Source organism: Oncorhynchus keta, chromosome 4 (assembly GCF_023373465.1).
Source record: "Oncorhynchus keta strain PuntledgeMale-10-30-2019 chromosome 4, Oket_V2, whole genome shotgun sequence".
Lineage (NCBI taxonomy): Eukaryota > Metazoa > Chordata > Actinopteri > Salmoniformes > Salmonidae > Oncorhynchus > Oncorhynchus keta.
In genome coordinates this window covers 5,210,912-5,236,608 of record NC_068424.1, presented here as the reverse complement: position 1 = coordinate 5,236,608, position 25,697 = coordinate 5,210,912, and the positions used below count along the sequence as shown (strand labels likewise).

At 46.5% G+C, this 25,697-nt stretch overlaps 1 protein-coding gene across 2 annotated transcripts in view; it reads right to left on the bottom strand.

Annotated features, from left to right (window-relative positions):
- Positions 1 to 25,697, bottom strand: part of LOC118375720 (transient receptor potential cation channel subfamily A member 1-like) — a 115,980-nt gene that overhangs the window by 33,199 nt on the left and 57,084 nt on the right. For both annotated transcript variants that reach the window (XM_052498886.1, XM_052498889.1), the window contains exons 11-18: positions 25,178 to 25,278; positions 18,979 to 19,148; positions 15,095 to 15,259; positions 14,648 to 14,762; positions 12,093 to 12,259; positions 11,614 to 11,704; positions 10,984 to 11,043; positions 217 to 315 (exon numbers count right to left, since the gene is read on the bottom strand). In XM_052498886.1, coding sequence (XP_052354846.1) covers positions 217 to 315; positions 10,984 to 11,043; positions 11,614 to 11,704; positions 12,093 to 12,259; positions 14,648 to 14,762; positions 15,095 to 15,259; positions 18,979 to 19,148; positions 25,178 to 25,278 — 968 coding nt within the window. The remainder of the gene's footprint in view (positions 1 to 216; positions 316 to 10,983; positions 11,044 to 11,613; positions 11,705 to 12,092; positions 12,260 to 14,647; positions 14,763 to 15,094; positions 15,260 to 18,978; positions 19,149 to 25,177; positions 25,279 to 25,697) is intronic.

The following is a 25,697-nucleotide window of genomic DNA, read 5'->3' as shown; positions in this document are numbered from 1 at the left end:
CAGAGAGAGAGAGAGAGAGAACAACAGGTTCTAGTTCACCATCTCCTCAGAGAGAGAGAACAACAGGTTGTAGTTCACCGTCCAGAACCCTGGTAATCTTGATGCCCAGAACCCTGGTGATCTTGATGCCCAGAACCCTGGTGAGCCTTGCTCTTACAATAGATCAACAATAGAAAGCTAAGGAGAGAGTATTGTACTTGTATTGGAACTACTTACATTCAGAGCTGCAAGGGGCTGGACCTTCAGGCTTTCGTCAGTCTTTGCGTGTTTCTTTAGTGTTATCGGTGCCTGAAGCCACTGGAAATTGTACTCAATCTACACAATAGAAAGAACACAACATTTGTAATTGTATGAAAAAGAGAGAGAGCAAAAAGTCTATCCTTTGCTATAGTTATACAGTTTTAAGTGTGTAGAGTAGCGTAGCGTTCCCTCTTCATAGAGGCATGCGTAACAGGTAGCGTGTGTAGCGTAGCGCTCCCTCTTCATAGAGGCATGCGTAACAGGTAGCGTGTATAGGGTAGCATAGCGTTCCCTCTTCATAGAGGCGTGCGTAACAGGTAGCGTGTATAGGGTAGCGTAGCATTCCCTCTTCATAGAGGCGTGCGTAACAGGTAGCGTGTGTAGGGTAGCGTTCCCTCTTCATAGAGGCATGCGTAACAGGTAGCGTGTGGAGGGTAGCGTAGCGTTCCCACTTCATAGAGGCATGCGTAACAGGTAGCGTGTGGAGGGTAGCGTAGCGTTCCCTCTTCATAGAGGCATGCGTAACAGGTAGCGTGTGGAGGGTAGCGTAGTGTTCCCTCTTCATAGAGGCATGCGTAACAGGTAGCGTGTGTAGGGTAGCGTAGCGTTCCCTCTTCATAGAGGCATGCGTAACAGGTAGCGTGTGGAGGGTAGCGTAGCGTTCCCTCTTCATAGAGGCGTGCATAACAGGTAGCGTGTGGAGGGTAGCGTAGCGTTCCCTCTTCATAGAGGCATGCGTAACAGGTAGCGTGTGTAGGGTAGCGTAGCGTTCCCTCTTCATAGAGGCGTGCGTAACAGGTACCGTGTGTAGGGTAGCGTAGCTTTCCCTCTTCATAAAGGCATGCGTAACAGGTAGCGTGTGGAGGGTAGCGTAGCGTTCCCTCTTCATAGAGGCATGCGTAACAGGTAGCGTGTGTAGGGTAGAGTAGCTTTCCCTCTTCATAGAGGCGTGCGTAACAGGTAGGGTGTGTAGGGTAGCGTAGCGTTCCCTCTTCATAGAGGCGTGCGTAACAGGTAGCGTGTGTAGGGTAGCGTAGCTTTCCCTCTTCATAGAGGCGTGCGTAACAGGTAGCGTGTGTAGGGTAGCATAGCTTTCCCTCTCCATAGAGGCGTGCGTAACAGGTAGCGCGTGGAGGGTAGCGTAGCGTTCCCTCTTCATAGAGGCATGCGTAACAGGTAGCGTGTGGAGGGTAGCGTTCCCTCTTCATAGAGGCGTGCGTAACAGGTAGCGTGTGTAGGGTAGCGTAGCGTTCCCTCTTCATAGAGGCGTGAATAACAGGTAGCGTGTGTAGGGTAGCGTAGCGTTCCCTCTTCATAGAGGTGTGCGTAACAGGTAGCGTGTGTAGGGTAGCGTAGCGTTCCCTCTTCATAGAGGCGTGCGTAACAGGTAGCGTGTGTAGGGTAGCGTAGCGTTCCCTCTTCATAGAGGCGTGCGTAACAGGTAGCGTGTGTAGGGTAGCGTAGCGTTCCCTCTTCATAGAGGCGTGCGTAACAGGTAGCGTGTGTAGGGTAGCGTAGCGTTCCCTCTTCATAGAGGCGTGCGTAACAGGTAGCGTGTGTAGGGTAGGGTAGCGTTCCCTCTTCATAGAGGCATGCGTAACAGGTAGCGTGTGGAGGGTAGCGTAGCGTTCCCTCTTCATAGAGGCATGCGTAACAGGTAGCGTGTGGAGGGTAGCGTAGCGTTCCCTCTTCATAGAGGCATGCGTAACAGGTAGCGTGTGGAGGGTAGCGTAGTGTTCCCTCTTCATAGAGGCATGCGTAACAGGTAGCGTGTGTAGGGTAGCGTAGCGTTCCCTCTTCATAGAGGCATGCGTAACAGGTAGCGTGTGGAGGGTAGCGTAGCGTTCCCTCTTCATAGAGGCGTGCATAACAGGTAGCGTGTGGAGGGTAGCGTAGCGTTCCCTCTTCATAGAGGCATGCGTAACAGGTAGCGTGTGTAGGGTAGCGTAGCGTTCCCTCTTCATAGAGGCGTGCGTAACAGGTACCGTGTGTAGGGTAGCGTAGCTTTCCTCTTCATAAAGGCATGCGTAACAGGTAGCGTGTGGAGGGTAGCGTAGCGTTCCCTCTTCATAGAGGCATGCGTAACAGGTAGCGTGTGTAGGGTAGAGTAGCTTTCCCTCTTCATAGAGGCGTGCGTAACAGGTAGGGTGTGTAGGGTAGCGTAGCGTTCCCTCTTCATAGAGGCGTGCGTAACAGGTAGCGTGTGTAGGGTAGCGTAGCTTTCCCTCTTCATAGAGGCGTGCGTAACAGGTAGCGTGTGTAGGGTAGCATAGCTTTCCCTCTTCATAGAGGCGTGCGTAACAGGTAGCGCGTGGAGGGTAGCGTAGCGTTCCCTCTTCATAGAGGCATGCGTAACAGGTAGCGTGTGGAGGGTAGCGTTCCCTCTTCATAGAGGCGTGCGTAACAGGTAGCGTGTGTAGGGTAGCGTAGCGTTCCCTCTTCATAGAGGCGTGCGTAACAGGTAGCGTGTATAGGGTAGCGTAGCGTTCCCTCTTCATAGAGGCGTGCGTAACAGGTAGCGTGTGTAGGGTAGCGTAGCGTTCCCTCTTCATAGAGAAGTGCGTAACAGGTAGCGTGTGTAGCGTAGCGTTCCCTCTTCATAGAGGCGTGCGTAACAGGTAGCGTGTGTAGGGTAGCGTTCCCTCTTCATAGAGGCGTGCGTAACAGGTAGCGTGTGTAGCGTAGCGTTCCCTCTTCATAGAGGCGTGAATAACAGGTAGCGTGTGTAGGGTAGCGTAGCGTTCCCTCTTCATAGAGGTGTGCGTAACAGGTAGCGTGTGTAGGGTAGCGTAGCGTTCCCTCTTCATAGAGGCGTGCGTAACAGGTAGCGTGTGTAGGGTAGCGTAGCGTTCCCTCTTCATAGAGGCGTGCGTAACAGGTAGCGTGTGTAGGGTAGCGTAGCGTTCCCTCTTCATAGAGGCGTGCGTAACAGGTAGCGTGTGTAGGGTAGCGTAGCGTTCCCTCTTCATAGAGGCGTGCGTAACAGGTAGCGTGTGTAGGGTAGCGTAGCGTTCCCTCTTCATAGAGGCGTGCGTAACAGGTAGCGTGTGTAGGGTAGCGTAGCGTTCCCTCTTCATAGAGGCGTGCGTAACAGGTAGCGTGTGTAGGGTAGCGTAGCGTTCCCTCTTCATAGAGGCGTGCGTAACAGGTAGCGTGTGTAGGGTAGCGTAGCGTTCCCTCTTCATAGAGGCGTGCGTAACAGGTAGCGTGTGTAGGGTAGCGTTCCCTCTTCATAGAGGCGTGCATAACAGGTAGCGTGTATAGGGTAGCGTAGCGTTCCCTCTTCATAGAGGCGTGCGTAACAGGTAGCGTGTGTAGGGTAGCGTTCCCTCTTCATAGAGGAGTGCGTAACAGGTAGCGTGTGTAGGGTAGCGTAGCGTTCCCTCTTCATAGAGGTGTGCGTAACAGGTAGCGTGTGTAGGGTAGCGTAGCGTTCCCTCTTCATAGAGGCGTGCGTAACAGGTAGCGTGTGTAGCGTAGTGTTCCCTCTTCATAGAGGCATGCGTAACAGGTAGCGTGTGTAGCGTAGCGTTCCCTCTTCTTAGAGGCGTGAATAACAGGTAGCGTGTGTAGGGTAGCGTAGCGTTCCCTCTTCATAGAGGCGTGAATAACAGGTAGCGTGTTTAGGGTAGGGTAGCGTTCCCTCTTCATAGAGGCATGCGTAACAGGTAGTGTGTGTAGGGTAGCGTAGCGTTCCCTCTTCATAGAGGCGTGAATAACAGGTAGCGTGTGTAGCGTAGCGTAGCGTTCCCTCTTCATAGAGGCATGCGTAACAGGTAGCGTGCGTAGCGTAGCGTTCCCTCTTCATAGAGGCGTGCGTAACAGGTAGCGTGCGTAGCGTAGCGTTCCCTCTTCATAGAGGCGTGCGTAACAGGTAGCGTGCGTAGCGTAGCCTTCCCTCTTCATAGTGGCGTGCGTAACAGGTAGCGTGTGTAGGGTAGCGTAGCATTCCCTCTTCATAGAGGTGTGCGTAACAGGTAGCGTGTGTAGGGTAGCGTTCCCTCTTCATAGAGGCGTGCGTAACAGGTAGCGTGTGTAGGGTAGCGTAGCGTTCCCTCTTCATAGAGGCGTGAATAACAGGTAGCGTGTGTAGCGTAGCATAGCGTTCCCTCTTCATAGAGGCATGCGTAACAGGTAGCGTGCGTAGCGTAGCGTTCCCTCTTCATAGAGGCGTGCGTAACAGGTAGCGTGCGTAGCGTAGCGTTCCATCTTCATAGAGGCGTGCGTAACAGGTAGCGTGCGTAGCGTAGCCTTCCCTCTTCATAGTGGCGTGCGTAACAGGTAGCGTGTGTAGGGTAGCGTAGCGTTCCCTCTTCATAGAGGCGTGCGTAACAGGTAGCGTGTGTAGGGTAGCGTAGCGTTCCCTCTTCATAGAGGCGTGCGTAACAGGTAGCGTGTGTAGGGTAGCGTAGCGTTCCCTCTTCATAGAGGCGTGCGTAACAGGTCGCGTGCGTAGCGTAGCCTTCCCTCTTCATAGTGGCGTGCGTAACAGGTAGCGTGTGTAGGGTAGCGTAGCATTCCCTCTTCATAGAGGTGTGCGTAACAGGTAGCGTGTGTAGGGTAGCGTTCCCTCTTCATAGAGGCGTGCGTAACAGGTAGCGTGTGTAGGGTAGCGTAGCGTTCCCTCTTCATAGAGGCGTGAATAACAGGTAGCGTGTGTAGCGTAGCGTAGCGTTCCCTCTTCATAGAGGCATGCGTAACAGGTAGCGTGCGTAGCGTAGCGTTCCCTCTTCATAGAGGCGTGCGTAACAGGTAGCGCGTGGAGGGTAGCGTAGCGTTCCCTCTTCATAGAGGCATGCGTAACAGGTAGCGTGTGGAGGGTAGCGTTCCCTCTTCATAGAGGCGTGCGTAACAGGTAGCGTGTGTAGGGTAGCGTAGCGTTCCCTCTTCATAGAGGCGTGCGTAACAGGTAGCGTGTATAGGGTAGCGTAGCGTTCCCTCTTCATAGAGGCGTGCGTAACAGGTAGCGTGTGTAGGGTAGCGTAGCGTTCCCTCTTCATAGAGAAGTGCGTAACAGGTAGCGTGTGTAGCGTAGCGTTCCCTCTTCATAGAGGCGTGCGTAACAGGTAGCGTGTGTAGGGTAGCGTTCCCTCTTCATAGAGGCGTGCGTAACAGGTAGCGTGTGTAGCGTAGCGTTCCCTCTTCATAGAGGCGTGAATAACAGGTAGCGTGTGTAGGGTAGCGTAGCGTTCCCTCTTCATAGAGGTGTGCGTAACAGGTAGCGTGTGTAGGGTAGCGTAGCGTTCCCTCTTCATAGAGGCGTGCGTAACAGGTAGCGTGTGTAGGGTAGCGTAGCGTTCCCTCTTCATAGAGGCGTGCGTAACAGGTAGCGTGCGTAGCGTAGCCTTCCCTCTTCATAGTGGCGTGCGTAACAGGTAGCGTGTGTAGGGTAGCGTAGCATTCCCTCTTCATAGAGGTGTGCGTAACAGGTAGCGTGTGTAGGGTAGCGTTCCCTCTTCATAGAGGCGTGCGTAACAGGTAGCGTGTGTAGGGTAGCGTAGCGTTCCCTCTTCATAGAGGCGTGAATAACAGGTAGCGTGTGTAGCGTAGCATAGCGTTCCCTCTTCATAGAGGCATGCGTAACAGGTAGCGTGCGTAGCGTAGCGTTCCCTCTTCATAGAGGCGTGCGTAACAGGTAGCGTGCGTAGCGTAGCGTTCCATCTTCATAGAGGCGTGCGTAACAGGTAGCGTGCGTAGCGTAGCCTTCCCTCTTCATAGTGGCGTGCGTAACAGGTAGCGTGTGTAGGGTAGCGTAGCGTTCCCTCTTCATAGAGGCGTGCGTAACAGGTAGCGTGTGTAGGGTAGCGTAGCGTTCCCTCTTCATAGAGGCGTGCGTAACAGGTAGCGTGTGTAGGGTAGCGTAGCGTTCCCTCTTCATAGAGGCGTGCGTAACAGGTCGCGTGCGTAGCGTAGCCTTCCCTCTTCATAGTGGCGTGCGTAACAGGTAGCGTGTGTAGGGTAGCGTAGCATTCCCTCTTCATAGAGGTGTGCGTAACAGGTAGCGTGTGTAGGGTAGCGTTCCCTCTTCATAGAGGCGTGCGTAACAGGTAGCGTGTGTAGGGTAGCGTAGCGTTCCCCTCTTCATAGAGGCGTGAATAACAGGTAGCGTGTGTAGCGTAGCGTAGCGTTCCCTCTTCATAGAGGCATGCGTAACAGGTAGCGTGCGTAGCGTAGCGTTCCCTCTTCATAGAGGCGTGCGTAACAGGTAGCGCGTGGAGGGTAGCGTAGCGTTCCCCTCTTCATAGAGGCATGCGTAACAGGTAGCGTGTGGAGGGTAGCGTTCCCTCTTCATAGAGGCGTGCGTAACAGGTAGCGTGTGTAGGGTAGCGTAGCGTTCCCTCTTCATAGAGGCGTGCGTAACAGGTAGCGTGTATAGGGTAGCGTAGCGTTCCCTCTTCATAGAGGCGTGCGTAACAGGTAGCGTGTGTAGGGTAGCGTAGCGTTCCCTCTTCATAGAGAAGTGCGTAACAGGTAGCGTGTGTAGCGTAGCGTTCCCTCTTCATAGAGGCGTGCGTAACAGGTAGCGTGTGTAGGGTAGCGTTCCCTCTTCATAGAGGCGTGCGTAACAGGTAGCGTGTGTAGCGTAGCGTTCCCTCTTCATAGAGGCGTGAATAACAGGTAGCGTGTGTAGGGTAGCGTAGCGTTCCCTCTTCATAGAGGTGTGCGTAACAGGTAGCGTGTGTAGGGTAGCGTAGCGTTCCCCTCTTCATAGAGGCGTGCGTAACAGGTAGCGTGTGTAGGGTAGCGTAGCGTTCCCTCTTCATAGAGGCGTGCGTAACAGGTAGCGTGCGTAGCGTAGCCTTCCCTCTTCATAGTGGCGTGCGTAACAGGTAGCGTGTGTAGGGTAGCGTAGCATTCCCTCTTCATAGAGGTGTGCGTAACAGGTAGCGTGTGTAGGGTAGCGTTCCCTCTTCATAGAGGCGTGCGTAACAGGTAGCGTGTGTAGGGTAGCGTAGCGTTCCCCTCTTCATAGAGGCGTGAATAACAGGTAGCGTGTGTAGCGTAGCATAGCGTTCCCTCTTCATAGAGGCATGCGTAACAGGTAGCGTGCGTAGCGTAGCGTTCCCTCTTCATAGAGGCGTGCGTAACAGGTAGCGTGCGTAGCGTAGCGTTCCATCTTCATAGAGGCGTGCGTAACAGGTAGCGTGCGTAGCGTAGCCTTCCCTCTTCATAGTGGCGTGCGTAACAGGTAGCGTGTGTAGGGTAGCGTAGCGTTCCCTCTTCATAGAGGCGTGCGTAACAGGTAGCGTGTGTAGGGTAGCGTAGCGTTCCCTCTTCATAGAGGCGTGCGTAACAGGTAGCGTGTGTAGGGTAGCGTAGCGTTCCCTCTTCATAGAGGCGTGCGTAACAGGTCGCGTGCGTAGCGTATCCTTCCCTCTTCATAGTGGCGTGCGTAACAGGTAGCGTGTGTAGGGTAGCGTAGCATTCCCTCTTCATAGAGGTGTGCGTAACAGGTAGCGTGTGTAGGGTAGCGTTCCCTCTTCATAGAGGCGTGCGTAACAGGTAGCGTGTGTAGGGTAGCGTAGCGTTCCCTCTTCATAGAGGCGTGAATAACAGGTAGCGTGTGTAGCGTAGCGTAGCGTTCCCTCTTCATAGAGGCATGCGTAACAGGTAGCGTGCGTAGCGTAGCGTTCCCTCTTCATAGAGGCGTGCGTAACAGGTAGCGCGTGGAGGGTAGCGTAGCGTTCCCTCTTCATAGAGGCATGCGTAACAGGTAGCGTGTGGAGGGTAGCGTTCCCTCTTCATAGAGGCGTGCGTAACAGGTAGCGTGTGTAGGGTAGCGTAGCGTTCCCTCTTCATAGAGGCGTGCGTAACAGGTAGCGTGTATAGGGTAGCGTAGCGTTCCCTCTTCATAGAGGCGGCGTGCGTAACAGGTAGCGTGTGTAGGGTAGCGTAGCGTTCCCTCTTCATAGAGAAGTGCGTAACAGGTAGCGTGTGTAGCGTAGCGTTCCCTCTTCATAGAGGCGTGCGTAACAGGTAGCGTGTGTAGGGGTAGCGTTCCCTCTTCATAGAGGCGTGCGTAACAGGTAGCGTGTGTAGCGTAGCGTTCCCTCTTCATAGAGGCGTGAATAACAGGTAGCGTGTGTAGGGTAGCGTAGCGTTCCCTCTTCATAGAGGTGTGCGTAACAGGTAGCGTGTGTAGGGTAGCGTAGCGTTCCCTCTTCATAGAGGCGTGCGTAACAGGTAGCGTGTGTAGGGTAGCGTAGCGTTTCCCTCTTCATAGAGGCGTGCGTAACAGGTAGCGTGCGTAGCGTAGCCTTCCCTCTTCATAGTGGCGTGCGTAACAGGTAGCGTGTGTAGGGTAGCGTAGCATTCCCTCTTCATAGAGGCGTGAATAACAGGTAGCGTGTGTAGCGTAGCGTAGCGTTCCCTCTTCATAGAGGCATGCGTAACAGGTAGCGTGCGTAGCGTAGCGTTCCCTCTTCATAGAGGCGTGCGTAACAGGTAGCGTGCGTAGCGTAGCGTTCCCTCTTCATAGAGGCGTGCGTAACAGGTAGCGTGCGTAGCGTAGCGTAGCGTTCCCTCTTCATAGAGGCGTGCGTAACAGGTAGCGTGTGTAGGGTAGCGTAGCGTTCCCTCTTCATAGAGGTGTGCGTAACAGGTAGCGTGTGTAGGGTAGCGTAGCATTCCCTCTTCATAGAGGCGTGCGTAACAGGTAGCGTGTGTAGGGTAGCGTAGCGTTCCCTCTTCATAGAGGCGTGCGTAACAGGTAGCGTGTGTAGGGTAGCGTTCCCTCTTCATAGAGGCGTGCGTAACAGGTATCGTGTATAGGGTAGCGTAGCGTTCCCTCTTCATAGAGGCGTGCGTAACAGGTAGCGTGTGTAGGGTAGCGTTGCCTCTTCATAGAGGCGTGTGTAACAGGTAGCGTGTGTAGGGTAGCGTAGCGTTCCCTCTTCATAGAGGCGTGCGTAACAGGTAGCGTGTGTAGGGTAGCGTTCCCTCTTCATAGAGGCGTGCGTAACAGGTAGCGTGTGTAGGGTAGCGTAGCGTTCCCTCTTCATAGAGGCGTGCGTAACAGGTAGCGTGTGTAGGGTAGCGTAGCGTTCCCTCTTCATAGAGGCGTGCGTAACAGGTAGCGTGTGTAGCGTAGCGTTCCCTCTTCATAGAGGCATGCGTAACAGGTAGCGTGTGTAGCGTAGCGTTCCCTCTTCATAGAGGCGTGAATAACAGGTAGCGTGTGTAGGGTAGCGTAGCGTTCCCTCTTCATAGAGGCGTGAATAACAGGTAGCGTGTTTAGGGTAGGGTAGCGTTCCCTCTTCATAGAGGCATGCGTAACAGGTAGCGTGTGTAGGGTAGCGTAGCGTTCCCTCTTCATAGAGGCGTGAATAACAGGTAGCGTGTGTAGGGTAGCGTAGGTTTCCCTCTTCATAGAGGCGTGCGTAACAGGTAGCGTGTATAGGGTAGCGTAGCGTTCCCTCTTCATAGAGGCGTGCGTAACAGGTAGCGTGTGTAGGGTAGCGTAGCGTTCCCTCTTCATAGAGGCGTGCGTAACAGGTAGCGTGTGTAGCGTAGCGTAGCGTTCCCTCTTCATAGAGGCATGCGTAACAGGTAGCGTGCGTAGCATAGCGTTCCCTCTTCATAGAGGCGTGCGTAACAGGTAGCGTGCGTAGCGTTCCCTCTTCATAGAGGCGTGCGTAACAGGTAGCGTGCGTAGCGTAGCCTTCCCTCTTCATAGTGGCGTGCGTAACAGGTAGCGTGTGTAGGGTAGCGTAGCATTCCCTCTTCATAGAGGTGTGCGTAACAGGTAGCGTGTGTAGGGTAGCATTCCCTCTTCATAGAGGCGTGCGTAACAGGTAGCGTGTGTAGGGTAGCGTAGCGTTCCCTCTTCATAGAGGCGTGCGTAACAGGTAGCGTGTGTAGCGTAGCGTTCCCTCTTCATAGAGGCATGCGTAACAGGTAGCGTGTGTAGCGTAGCGTTCCCTCTTCATAGAGGCGTGAATAACAGGTAGCGTGTGTAGGGTAGCGTAGCGTTCCCTCTTCATAGAGGCGTGCGTAACAGGTAGCGTGCGTAGCGTAGCCTTCCCTCTTCATAGTGGCGTGCGTAACAGGTAGCGTGTGTAGGGTAGCGTAGCATTCCCTCTTCATAGAGGCGTGCGTAACAGGTAGCGTGTGTAGCGTAGCGTTCCCTCTTCATAGAGGCATGCGTAACAGGTAGCGTGTGTAGCGTAGCGTTCCCTCTTCATAGAGGCGTGAATAACAGGTAGCGTGTGTAGGGTAGCGTAGCGTTCCCTCTTCATAGAGGCGTGCGTAACAGGTAGCGTGCGTAGCGTAGCCTTCCCTCTTCATAGTGGCGTGCGTAACAGGTAGCGTGTGTAGGGTAGCGTAGCGTTCCCTCTTCATAGAGGTGTGCGTAACAGGTAGCGTGTGTAGGGTAGCGTAGGTTTCCCTCTTCATAGAGGCGTGCGTAACAGGTAGCGTGTATAGGGTAGCGTAGCGTTCCCTCTTCATAGAGGCGTGCGTAACAGGTAGCGTGTGTAGGGTAGCGTTCCCTCTTCATAGAGGTGTGCGTAACAGGTAGCGTGTGTAGGGTAGCGTAGGTTTCCCTCTTCATAGAGGCGTGCGTAACAGGTAGCGTGTATAGGGTAGCGTAGCGTTCCCTCTTCATAGAGGCGTGCGTAACAGGTAGCGTGTGTAGGGTAGCGTTCCCTCTTCATAGAGGTGTGCGTAACAGGTAGCGTGTGTAGGGTAGCGTTCCCTCTTCATAGAGGTGTGCGTAACAGGTAGACACACAGTATGATTTACGTGATAGTCAGGACTGTTGTCGTCATCCTTTGACTCTCTGATGCAGCAGTCCAGTAGGTGCTGAGCAAGTTACAAGGAGATAACAGGGGAAATTATCATCTGGTTAATCACCGTTGGTTAGCGTTGCAAAATTACATACATTTTCCTGCTTAATCCCTCCTGGTATTATTACCTCCTGACTTAATTCCCTCGTGACTTAATTCCCTCCTGACTTAATTCCCTCCTGACTTAATTCCCTCCTGACTTAATTCCCTCCTGACTTAATTCCCTCCTGACTTAATTCCCTCCTGACTTAATTCCCTCCTGACTTAATTCCCTCCTTACTTAATTCCCTCCTGATTTTATTCCCTCCTGATATTGGGAAACTTCCAACTGGGATTTCATGGAAAACAGGGAATTTTAGGAAAGTTTCTGGAATTTTGCAACGCTGCAAACTTTTCCTACAGATTTGTTTATAAAGTCAAAGCCTATCATCAAACAACGTTGTTTTAATCAAGTCAGTTGACTGAGAACCAAAGATGACTACATACCGTAGGCATATACAGTGTTTACACTGTTTCATTGCTGCATGTTGCCATCATTTTGCAATAATATACTCTATTGGAATTGTTCGGGTGTGTGAGGGCTAACCTTGCAAGAGTCTGGCAGCAAGTCAACCAGTTCCAACACTGGACAACGTTGGCCAGCATCATGTTTGAACGTCCTCAGGGTGTCACTACACCTGCAATAAACAAACAAACAAACTATACATGGTCACAGCCCTGTGCTAATCCGGAAGGAACCAACAACATTTACAAGTCTTTGAAAGTATCTAGATTTACAGGGCCCAGAGTTGTTCCCGTCCTGATGGCCTGACCTAGTCAGGACACAAAAGGGTCAGGGACCGACTGAACTGGGGTTGTAAAATTCCAGTAAATCTGTAGGTGTTCCAGAAATGTTGGTTGGAGGACTATAGATTACCTGCTTACTCCCTCCTAATTCCAGGAAACTGCTAACCAGTTCCTGTTGATGATGACCTGAACCTAACCCTCTGGAATGTTCCAACCAGGAACCAAAACCTAGGGGATTTGGGCAATTTTGCAACCCTCAGCCCACATGACTGATCAAACCTGTCACTGTCGATGACGGCATTGACCACATCCTTCCTCCTGTGTTGCAGTGCTTCGTGAAAGAAGGAGGCGTGGCTCTTGTTGAAGCTGATCTCCGCCCCTCTCTGCAGCAACAGTCTCACTGCGGCTACTTGTCCCTCCCTGGCTGCCACGTGCAGTGCTGTGCTCTGATCAGAACAACAACACAAGATTTGTGAATTCACATCGTCACCTAATCAACACATCTCTAGGAACGTTTAATGAGTCATTAATTGAGAAATCTCTGCAGAATAAAAACATTTCAAAGTAAATAATCTTGCTTCCAACAGGGGTGATGATTGCTGTTAGAATGTCTAGCTAGGCTAAATGTCATGCTTGTTTATTATTATTATTCACATATGGCAGCTAGAAATGTAATTGTGTATACGAAACTGATATGTCCTGAACTTAGAGAAAGACAGAATGAAACGTAAAGGTTGTCTGAATGAAACGTAAAGGTTGTCTGAATGAAATGTAAATGTTGTCTGAAACGTAAAGGTTGTCTGAATGAAATGTAAAGGTTGTCTGAATGAAATGTAAAGGTTGTCTGAATGAAACGTAAATGTTGTCTGATTGAAACGTAAAGGTTGTCTGATTGAAACGTAAAGGTTGTCTGAATGAAATGTAAATGTTGTCTGAATGAAACGTAAAGGTTGTCTTAATGAAACGTAAACGTTATCTTAATGAAACATTAAGGTTGTCTGAATGAAAACGTAAAGGTTGTCTTAATGAAACATTAAGGTTGTCTGAATGAAACGTAAAGGTTGTCTGAATGAAATGTAAATGTTGTCTGAAACATAAAGGTTGTCTGAATGAAATGTAAAGGTTGTCTGAATGAAACGTAAAGGTTGTCTGAATGAAACGTAAATGTTGTCTGAATGAAACGTAAATGTTGTCTGAATGAAATGTAAAGGTTGTCTGAATGAAACGTAAAGGTTGTCTGAATGAAACGTAAATGTTGTCTGAATGAAACGTAAAGGTTGTCTGAATGAAACGTAAAGGTTGTCTGAATGAAACGTAAAGGTTGTCTGAATGAAACGTAAAGGTTGTCTGAATGAAACGTAAAGGTTGTGTCATGACGGAGGGAGGGAGCAGGGCAGTTTAATGACTTTAAAACCACATCATAAATTCCTTGCAGAGACTCTTGTCTCCCTGACCATGCAGTATGGGAGGGAGAGAGTCACAGTAGAACAAAGGAACTCTCCCGCCAAATACTCCTACCTCCCCGAATTGGAGAATTTAACATGGTTCCTAATTTAGAGAATGTGGAAACGGTTGGTGGAGAAGCCAGCTACGACCCGGTACGTTTTGTTTCATGTTTGTCACCTCAGGAAAGAAAATACTGCCACATTACCACGACTCTGTTCATTTAAGTTCCTCAGTTATGAGGCATCAGAATGTTGGATAAAATGTTTGATGGAGTATAATAATACATTTGAAGGTGATGTAGTCTTCTAAAATGAAAAGTGTTTGTTTTAATGTAACGTGTGACCAGTCAGTGGCCCCGCCCAAGTGAACAGGCATTGGTTGGAAATGATGAACCAACCCCCTTTCCGCTAAAGAATAAAAGCCCCCGTGACGAAAAATCACCTCAGTTACAAATACCGCGAGGACTTGCCCTCACGTTTAAAAAAGTCTAATTTCAACTCTACCGGCCAGGGAACATGAGAGCTTGCTCCACACGTGAAATGGTTTGAGCTCTGAACTGTTGATCTCTCAAGAAGAAGTGAGTTCTAGATTACAGCCTAATAGACTGTAGCTGGAAAGATAGCAAATCTAGTAAGAACATCGACCGACACAGATGAACATCTCACTCCACGACAACCCGGGAGAAGAATCTACAAAGCAGAATGGCGACCTCGACTGGGCAAACCAGAGCCTCATATCACCAGCTCAATCGTAAACACTCATTACATTACTTTATCCGAATGAGCGATTGTAAAAGTGTATATGCATTCATATTTATGCGAGAATAGATTCCCATGTCCAATAGAGACCCATGTTCCTTTGTATCCCCCCCTTTTTTATTTTTATGTATCATGTCAGAACCAAACTGTTTTTGTTTATCCCACTAGGGATGGTATTTACAGTATAATGTTATTATGTATTGTATGTTCTGTAATTGTTTAATTCGTTAGTAAATAAATAATTGAGACAATGGATGAATGGATGAATGGATGAATGGATGATTGGATGAATGGATGATTTATAGTAAAGGCTGGGTTCGTGCAGAACCAATACTTTATGACGTTCAGATGAGACTGATAGAAGGAAAAGAATAATGAATGACTGATTGACTGCTGTTGATATAAAAGATCTTCGAGTGGATTCGGGAGATAGCATCTCTTTATAAACTGACTCTTCCGTGGTGCCCCAGGTTATTAACGAGTTAATTGTTGGTTTAATTCAACCACTTAATCAATCAAACGTTAGGTAACCGATTTGATAAAATAGCTTGTCATCACAAAGATGTCATAGACAGAGACAAGATGTCAGAGACACGACAGTGGTCTGAATAAAACAAAGGTTGTCCGAACCCCATCCTCATCCAGCTTGTCCAGTAGTTTGATGTTGGTGCCCAGGACGATCTTCATGGTCTGGGTGTACCCCTCTGCCGCCGCATGGTGTAAACAAGTCCACCCTTTGTAATCACTAAGGAAGAGAGAGACGAGACAGAATACACCAGTGACAATAACACACCGTTACATTCTCCATGTAGGGTTGCAAAATGAGGCTACATTTCCCAGAATTCCCAGTTGAAGAATCCCGGGTTACCTATATATTCCCACCTGCGTCTAGTAATATTCTATCCGGGATTTTTCAGGAGCTTTTGGGACATTTACAGAAATGTTGGTGATCCTAATCCTACGTAAATATTTACAGATTGGCTTGACGATCTGTTGCAAACCTTAAAAAACAAAATCTGTGCCACTGCCTTCCTCACTGTGAACAGCCGAGTCATGTACAGACGTGTGTTAGTGCACCTGTGAAAGAGAGCTCCTTTACGAAGCAGCAGCTCCACCACTTTGGCGTGTCCACCTCGAGAGGCCAGGTGTAGGGGAGTCAAGCCTCTCTCGTCCCCCTCGTTCAGCAGACGGGACTCTGTGATGGTCTCCAGCAGACGCTGGCAGGTGTTAATACGACCATACCTGATGAGAAGAGAGTTAGAGTTATACCTGGTGTTAATATGAACATTTCTGATGAAAGGAGAGTTAGGGGGGTGTGTGTGTGTGTGTGTGTGTGTGTGTGTGTGTGTGTGTGTGTGTGTGTGTGTGTGTGTGTGTGTGTGTGTGTGTGTGTGTGTGTGTGTGTGTGTGTGTGTGTGTGTGTGTGTGTGAGAGAGAGTGGGATGAGGGAGAGGAAAAAATATACAGTATTGGTCAAAAGTTTGGACACAATTTTGCATCTGAGCTCCTAGAGTGTTCAACTCTCTTATTTTATATTCAAATTTAAAAGTTTGGTCACACCTACTTATTTCAAGGTTTATCTTAACATTTTCTATTTTCTACATTGTAGAATAATAGTGAAGAAATCAAAACTATGAAATAACACATATGGAATCATGTAGTAAATCAAATCAAATCAAATCAAATTTATTTATATAGCCCTTCGTACATCAGCTGATATCTCAAAGTGCTGTACAGAAACCCAGCCTAAAACCCCAAACAGCAAACAATGCAGGTGTAAAACCAATTACATGTTGTGTATTTAACCCTCTGTTCCCCCTCACTGTCGTTGTCGGTGATAGTTTGTTTGTAAGCTATGTGCCAGATATGTTCTGGTGTGTGACAGGTTTTGTACCCACTTGTATTATTTTGTATATTTTGGTTTTCTGAGTTTTGAGCACTTATTAAAACGGCTCCGTTTTATACCGAGTTCGATCTCCTGTGCCTAACTTCCCTGCCTCCAACACGCACCCTTACAACTATTTATATTGACAACCTTTACTTCACCACATTCCTAAAGAAAATATTGAACTTTTTACTCCATATATTTTCCCTGACAACCTATAGTACTCATTGCATTTTCAATGTCTTGCAGGACAGGAAAATTGTAAAATTGTCAAATTCATGCACTTATCAAGAGAACACAAAGTCATGTCTACTGCCTCTGGTCTGGCGGACTCATTCAACACAAATGCATATTCTGTAAATAATGTCTGAGAATTGGAGTGAAAATGAAAATGTGGCACTGACTTCTGGAACAGATTGATGTCTCGGCAATGCATCCACCACTTGGCCTAACACCACTAGATCTAACATCACTAGATCTAACACCACTAGATCTAACACCACTAGACCTAACACCACTAGATCTAACACCACTATATCTAACACCACTAGATCTAACACCACTAGACCTAACACCACTAGACCTAACACCACTAGATCTAACATCACTAGATCTAACACCACTAGATCTAACAACACTAGACCTAACACCACTAGATCTAACACCACTAGATCTAACACCACTAGACCTAACACCACTAGACCTAACACCACTAGACCTAACACCACTAGATCTAACACCACTAGACCTAACACCACTATACCTAACACCACTAGATCTAACACCACTAGACCTAACACCACTAGACCTAACACCACTAGATCTAACACCACTAGACCTAACACCACTAGATCTAACACCACTAGACCTAACACCACTAGATCTAACACCACTAGACCTAACACCACTAGATCTAACACCACTAGACCTAACACCACTAGACCTAACACCACTAGATCTAACACCACTAGACCTAACACCACTAGATCTAACACCACTAGACCTAACACCACTTGGACCTAACACCACTAGATCGAACACCACTAGATCTAACACCACTAGATCTAACACCACTAGATCTAACACCACTAGATCTAACACCACTAGATCTAACACCACTAGACCTAACACCACTAGATCTAACCCCACTAGATCTAACACCACTAGATCTAACACCACTATATCTAACACCACTAGATCTAACACCACTATACCTAACACCACTAGATCTAACACCACTAGACCTAACACCACTAGGTCTAACACCACTAGATCTAACACCACTAGATCTAACACCACTAGATCTAACACCACTAGACCTAACACCACTAGATCTAACACCACTAGACCTAACACCACTAGATCTAACACCACTAGATCTAACACCACTAGATCTAACACCACTAGACCTAACCCCACTAGATCTAACACCACTAGATCTAACCCCACTAGACCTAACACCACTAGATCTAACACCACTAGATCTAACACCACTAGATCTAACACCACTAGACCTAACCCCACTAGATCTAACACCACTAGATCTAACACCACTAGATCTAACACCACTAGATCTAACACCACTAGATCTAACACCACTAGACCTAACACCACTAGATCTAACACCACTAGATCTAACACCACTAGATCTAACACCACTAGATCTAACACCACTAGATCTAACACCACTAGACCTAACACCACTAGATCTAACACCACTAGATCTAACCCCACTAGACCTAACACCACTAGACCTAACGCCACTAGATCTAACATCACTCACTGGGCAGAGAAGTGCAGGGCAGACTTCTTGTAATAACACCACTAGACCTAACACCACTAGACCTAACACCACTAGACCTAACCCCACTAGACCTAACCCCACTAGACCTAACACCACTAGACCTAACACCACTAGACCTAACCCCACTAGACCTAACCCCACTAGACCTAACCCCACTAGACCTAACCCCACTAGACCTAACACCACTAGACCTAACCCCACTAGACCTAACCCCACTAGACCTAACACCACTAGACCTAACCCCACTAGACCTAACCCCACTAGATCTAACACCACTAGATCTAACACCACTCACTGGGCAGAGAAGTGCAGGGCAGACTTCTTGTACATAACACCACTAGACCTAACCCCACTAGACCTAACCCCACTAGACCTAACACCACTAGACCTAACCCCACTAGACCTAACCCCACTAGACCTAACCCCACTAGACCTAACCCCACTAGACGTAACCCCACTAGATCTAACATCACTAGACCTAACCCCACTAGACCTAACACCACTAGACGTAACCCCACTAGATCTAACATCACTAGACCTAACACCACTAGACCTAACCCCACTAGACCTAACCCCACTAGACCTAACACCACTAGACGTAACCCCACTAGATGTAACATCACTAGACCTAACCCCACTAGACCTAACACCACTAGACCTAACCCCACTAGACCTAACACCACTAGACCTAACCCCACTAGACCTAACACCACTAGACCTAACACCACTAGATCTAACACCACTAGACCTAACCCCACTAGACCTAACCCCACTAGACCTAACCCCACTAGACCTAACACCACTAGACCTAACACCACTAGACCTAACACCACTAGACCTAACACCACTAGACCTAACACCACTAGACCTAACCCCACTAGACCTAACACCACTAGACCTAACACCACTAGACCTAACCCCACTAGACCTAACCCCACTAGACCTAACACCACTAGACCTAACACCACTAGACCTAACCCCACTTGACCTAACCCCACTAGACCTAACCCCACTAGACCTAACACCACTAGACCTAACACCACTAGACCTAACCCCACTAGACCTAACACCACTAGACCTAACCCCACTAGACCTAACCCCACTAGACCTAACCCCACTAGACCTAACACCACTAGACCTAACACCACTTGACCTAACACCACTAGACCTAACACCACTAGACCTAACCCCACTTGACCTAACCCCACTAGACCTAACCCCACTAGACCTAACACCACTAGACCTAACACCACTAGACCTAACACCACTCACTGGGCAGCGAAGTGCAGGGCTGACTTCTTGTCCTTGGACTTGCGGTCCAGAGAGACCTGTAGAACCAGGATGTTCTTGACCGATTCGTGGATACCCAGTCTGCAGGCGTAGTGGAGAGGAGTACAGCCCTCGTTGTCTTCAGTACTCAACAGATCCATCATACTGCTGTGCTGTAGGGGGCAGGACACACACACGTAAGTAAACAGATATGTACACACACGGCACACACACACACACACACACTACAACCCTGACTTCCTGAGAGCAGATAGACAGACAGACTGTCCCACCCAAAAGGTCAACTAAAGTCCTTTAAGTCTGATTCATTCTGTCTCGGCCAGTGCTGTAGCTAAAGTAGGCAACAGCTGAAGGCTGAGGCATTTGGCAAACCTCTAAATGCTTTCATTAAACTATCACAGAGAGTAATCCAACGTCATTTGATACTAGAAACAGACAGGGAGAACATTTCCTTTTCTTTAACAATAGGCAGTGTGTATTCAGCTGGCAGAAAAGGATTGGCAGCAGAAGGCATTATGCTTCCCATTCTTCTCCACAGATCCTCTCAAGCTCTATCAGGTCGGCTGGGGAGCGTCGCTGTACAGCTACGGTTGTAAGAAAAAGTTTGTGTTGGTTTAGTCAGACTGTGTTAGTCTATTACTGTGACTTAGATGAGTCAGACTGTGTTAGTCTAATACTGTGACGTAGATGAGTCAGACTGTGTTAGTCTATCACTGTGACTTAGAAGAGTCAGATTGTGTTAGTCTAATACTGTGACGTAGATGAGTCAGATTGTGTTAGTCTAATACTGTGACTTAGATGAGTCAGATTGTGTTAGTCTAATACTGTGACGTAGATGAGTCAGATTGTGTTAGTCTAATACTGTGACTTAGATGAGTCAGACTGTGTTAGTCTAATACTGTGACTTAGATGAGTCAGATTGTGTTAGTCTATCACTGTGACGTAGATGAGTCAGATTGTGTTAGTCTAATACTGTGACTTAGATGAGTCAGATTGTGTTAGTCTAATACTGTGACTTAGATGAGTCAGATTGTGTTAGTCTAATACTGTGACTTAGATGAGTCAGATTGTGTTAGTCTAATACTGTGACTTAGATGAGTCAGACTGTGTTAGTCTAATACTGTGACTTAGATGAGTCAGACTGTGTTAGTCTAATACTGTGACGTAGATGAGTCAGACTGTGTTAGTCTATCACTGTGACTTAGATGAGTCAGACTGTGTTAGTCTAATACTGTGACTTAGATGAGTCAGATTGTGTTAGTCTAATACTGTGACTTAGATGAGTCAGATTGTGTTAGTCTAATACTGTGACTTAGATGAGTCAGACTGTGTTAGTCTAATACTGTGACTTAGATGAGTCAGATTGTGTTAGTCTAATACTGTGACTTAGATGAGTCAGACTGTGTTAGTCTAATACTGTGACTTAGATGAGTCAGACTGTGTTAGTCTAATACTGTGACTTAGATGAGTCAGATTGTGTTAGTCTAATACTGTGACGTAGATGAGTCAGATTGTGTTAGTCTAATACTGTGACGTAGATGAGTCAGATTGTGTTAGTCTAATACTGTGACTTAGATGAGTCAGACTGTGTTAGTCTAATACTGTGACGTAGATGAGTCAGACTGTGTTAGTCTAATACTGTGACGTAGATGAGTCAGATTGTGTTAGTCTAATACTGTGACTTAGATGAGTCAGATTGTGTTAGTCTAATACTGTGACTTAGATGAGTCAGACTGTGTTAGTCTAATACTGTGACGTAGATGAGTCAGATTGTGTTAGTCTAATACTGTGACTTAGATGAGTCAGACTGTGTTAGTCTAATACTGTGACGTAGATGAGTCAGATTGTGTTAGTCTAATACTGTGACTTAGATGAGTCAGATTGTGTTAGTCTAATACTGTGACTTAGATGAGTCAGACTGTGTTAGTCTAATACTGTGACTTAGATGAGTCAGATTGTGTTAGTCTATCACTGTGACGTAGATGAGTCAGATTGTGTTAGTCTAATACTGTGACTTAGATGAGTCAGATTGTGTTAGTCTAATACTGTGACGTAGATGAGTCAGATTGTGTTAGTCTAATACTGTGACTTAGATGAGTCAGATTGTGTTAGTCTAATACTGTGACGTAGATGAGTCAGATTGTGTTAGTCTAATACTGTGACTTAGATGAGTCAGATTGTGTTAGTCTATCACTGTGACGTAGATGAGTCAGATTGTGTTAGTCTATCACTGTGACGTAGATGAGTCAGATTGTGTTAGTCTATCACTGTGACTTAGATGAGTCAGATTGTGTTAGTCTAATACTGTGACGTAGATGAGTCAGATTGTGTTAGTCTAATACTGTGACTTAGATGAGTCAGATTGTGTTAGTCTAATACTGTGACGTAGATGAGTCAGATTGTGTTAGTCTATCACTATGACTTAGATGAGTCAGATTGTGTTAGTCTAATACTGTGACGTAGATGAGTCAGATTGTGTTAGTCTATCACTGTGACGTAGATGAGTCAGATTGTGTTAGTCTAATACTGTGACTTAGATGAGTCAGATTGTGTTAGTCTATCACTATGACTTAGATGAGTCAGATTGTGTTAGTCTAATACTGTGACGTAGATGAGTCAGATTGTGTTAGTCTAATACTGTGACTTAGATTAGTCAGATTGTGTTAGTCTAATACTGTGACGTAGATGAGTCAGATTGTGTTAGTCTAATACTGTGACGTAGATGAGTCAGATTGTGTTAGTCTAATACTGTGACTTAGATGAGTCAGATTGTGTTAGTCTAATACTGTGACGTAGATGAGTCAGATTGTGTTAGTCTAATACTGCTAGATGAGTTTTGTTAGTCTAATACTGTGACCTAGATGAGTCAGATTGTGTTAGTCTAATACTGTGACTTAGATGAGTCAGACTAGTCTATCACTGTGACGTAGATGAGTCAGATTGTGTTAGTCAAATCATGTCTAGAATCAATTGTGATAGTCTATCACTGTGACTTAGATGAGTCAGATTGTGTTAGAAAGAGTTCAGATTGTGTTAGTCTAATACTGTGACTTAGATGAGTCAGATTGTGTTAGTCTATCACTGTGAAATGTTTGGGTAACCTTCCCCGGGTCTGTGCTTAAACACAATCCTGTCTTGGAGTTCTACGGACAATTCCTTCGACCTCATGGCTTGGTTTTTGCTCTGACCTGCACTGTCAACTGTGGGACCTTATATAGACAGGTGTGTTCCTTTCCAAATCATGTCTAATCAATTGAATTTACCACAGGTGACTCCAAGTTGTAGAAAGAGTTCAAGGATGGTCTATGGAAACAGGATGCACCTGAGCTCAATTTCGAGTCTCATAGCAAAGGGTCTGAATTCTTATGCAAATAAGGTATTTGTGTGTTTTTTTGTTTTTTTGTTAACATCTCTAAAAACCTTTTGTTGCTTTGACATTATGAGGTATTGTGATGTCATTATGGGGTATTGTGATGTCAGTATGATGTATTGTGATGTCATTATGGGGTATTGTGATGTCATTATGGGGTATTGTGATGTCATTATGAGGTATTGTGATGTCATTATGAGGTATTGTGATGTCATTATGGGGTATTGTGTGTAGATTGATGAAGACGTTTTAAAATCCATTTTAGAATAAGGCTGTAATGTAAAAAAATGTGGGAAAAGTCAAGGGTCTGAATACTTTCCGAATACACTATATATGTTATGGTGTCAAGGCATAATAACTAACAGGTTATAGAGCAAGCAAAGCAATTATCACAACACATAGGTTGTAATATGGCTTTTTACCCCTGGATTCACTTCCTCTGTGGTTTTACCAATGCACCGCTACTGCACCGCACTAAAGTAGTACTGCAAAAAATGTGGGAAAGCAATACTCTTTTGTCCAGTAAACAAAGTGTTATGTTTTTGGAAAATCTAGTACAAGCCATCACTGAGTACCACTCTCCATCTTTTCAAGCATAGTGGTGGCTGCATCACGTTATGGGTATGCTTGTAATCGTTCACACGTTTTAGTGGTGGCTGCATCACGTTATGGGTATGCTTGTAATCGTTAACAAGTTTTAGTGGTGGCTGCATCACGTTATGGGTATGCTTGTAATCGTTAACAAGTTTTTCAGGGAAAAAAAAGAAACAAAGATCTTTGAGAAAAGCAGAGAAAAACTCCTGCAAATGGTTGTTTGGCAATGATCATGAAGAATTCTGAAAATAATTACGGGCAAATGTTGTACAATCCAAGTGTGGAAAGCTCTAGGAGACTTACCCATAAACACTCACAGCAGTAATCTAAGCCAAAAGATGCTTCCACAAAGCATTTGACTCAGGGGTGTGAATATGTAAGTGAGATATTTCTGTATCTCATTTTCAATAGATTTGCTAACATGAAATAAAGAAATAAAACATATTTTCACTTTGTCATTCTGAGGAATTGTGTGTGGATGGGTGAGAAATAAAACTAAATGCAATCAATGTGGAATAAAGGCTGTAACACAACACAATGTGGAATAAAGGCTGTAACACAATGTGGAATAAATGCTGTAACACAATGTGGAATAAATGCTGTAACACAACACAATGTGGAATAAATGCTGTAACACAACACAATGTGGAATAAAGGCTAGAACACAACACAATGTGGAATAAAGGCTATAACACAACACAATGTGGAATAAATGCTGTAACACAACACAATGTGGAATAAAGTCTAGAACACAACACAATGTGGAATAAAGGCTAGAACACAACACAATGTGGAATAAAGGCTGTAACACAACACAATGTGGAATAAAGGTTGCAACACAATGTGGAATAAAGGCTGTAACACAATGTGGAATAAATGCTGTAACACAATGTGGAATAAATGCTGTAACACAACACAATGTGGAATAAAGTCTAGAACACAACACAATGTGGAATAAAGGCTAGAACACAACACAATGTGGAATAAAGGCTGTAACACAACACAATGTGGAATAAAGGCTATAACACAACACAATGTGGAATAAAGGTTGCAACACAATGTGGAATAAATGCTGTAACACAACACAATGTGGAATAAAGACTGTAACACAACACAATGTGGAATAAAAGCTATAACACAACACAATGTGGAATAAAGGCTGTAACACAACACAATGTGGAATAAAGGCTAGAACACAACACAATGTGGAATAAAGGCTATAACACAACACAATGTGGAATAAATGCTGTAACACAACACAATGTGGAATAAAGGCTAGAACACAACACAATGTGGAATAAAGGCTATGACACAACACAATGTGGAATAAAGACTGTAACACAACACAATGTGGAATAAAAGCTATAACACAACACAATGTGGAATAAAGGCTGTAACACAACACAATGTGGAATAAAGGCTGTAACACAACACAATGTGGAATAAAAGCTATAACACAACACAATGTGGAATAAATGCTGTAACACAACACAATGTGGAATAAAGGCTGTAGCACAACACAATGTGGAATAAAGGCTGTAACACGACACAATGTGGAATAAAGGCTGTAACACAACACAATGTGGAATAAAGGCTGTAACACAACACAATATGGAATAAAGGCTAGAACACAACACAATGTGGAATAAAGGCTGTAACACGACACAATGTGGAATAAAGGCTGTAACACAACACAATGTGGAATACAGGCTGTAACACAACACAATGTGGAATAAAGGCTGTAACACAACACAATGTGGAATAAAGACTGTAACACGACACAATGTGGAATAAAGGCTAGAACACAACACAATGTGGAATAAAGGCTGTAACACAACACAATGTGGAATAAAGGCTGTAACACAACACAATGTGGAATAAAGACTGTAACACGACACAATGTGGAATACAGGCTGTAACACAACACAATGTGGAATAAAGGCTGTAACACGACACAATGTGGAATAAAGACTGTAACACGACACAATGTGGAATACAGGCTGTAACACAACACAATGTGGAATAAAGGCTGTAACACGACACAATGTGGAATAAAGGCTAGAACACAACACAATGTGGAATAAAGGCTGTAACAAAATGTGGAATAAGTCAAGGGGGTATGATCACATTCTGAAGGCAAAGTAACTGTCCAAGCACCGCTACCATTGGATACCATTTGTTAGGCTACCTGTTACATCTAATGCTATGTTGTGTTACCTGTAAGATGTCTCCTGTGAGGTTCTTTAGGCCTTTGGGCTGCAGGATGGCCAGGTGAAGGAAGTTACATCCTGACTTGTCCTTTATGTTGACGTTGGCACCTGAAGACACACACACACACACAGACAGACACGAAGACACACACCCACACAAAAAGACACAACACACACACACACACACACACACACACAGACAGACACGTAGACACACACACAGACACGGAGACATACACACACACACAGACAGACACGGAGACACACACACACAGACAGACAGACACACACACACACACACACACAGACAGACACGTAGACACACACACACACACACACACACAAAAGACACAACACACACACACACACACACACAGACAGACACGTAGACACACACACACACAAAGACACAAGGCACACACACACACATACACAGACAGACATGTATGTACACGTACACACTCACACAGACACGCGGACACGTAGACAGACACACACAGTAAGACACAAGACACAAGACACACACA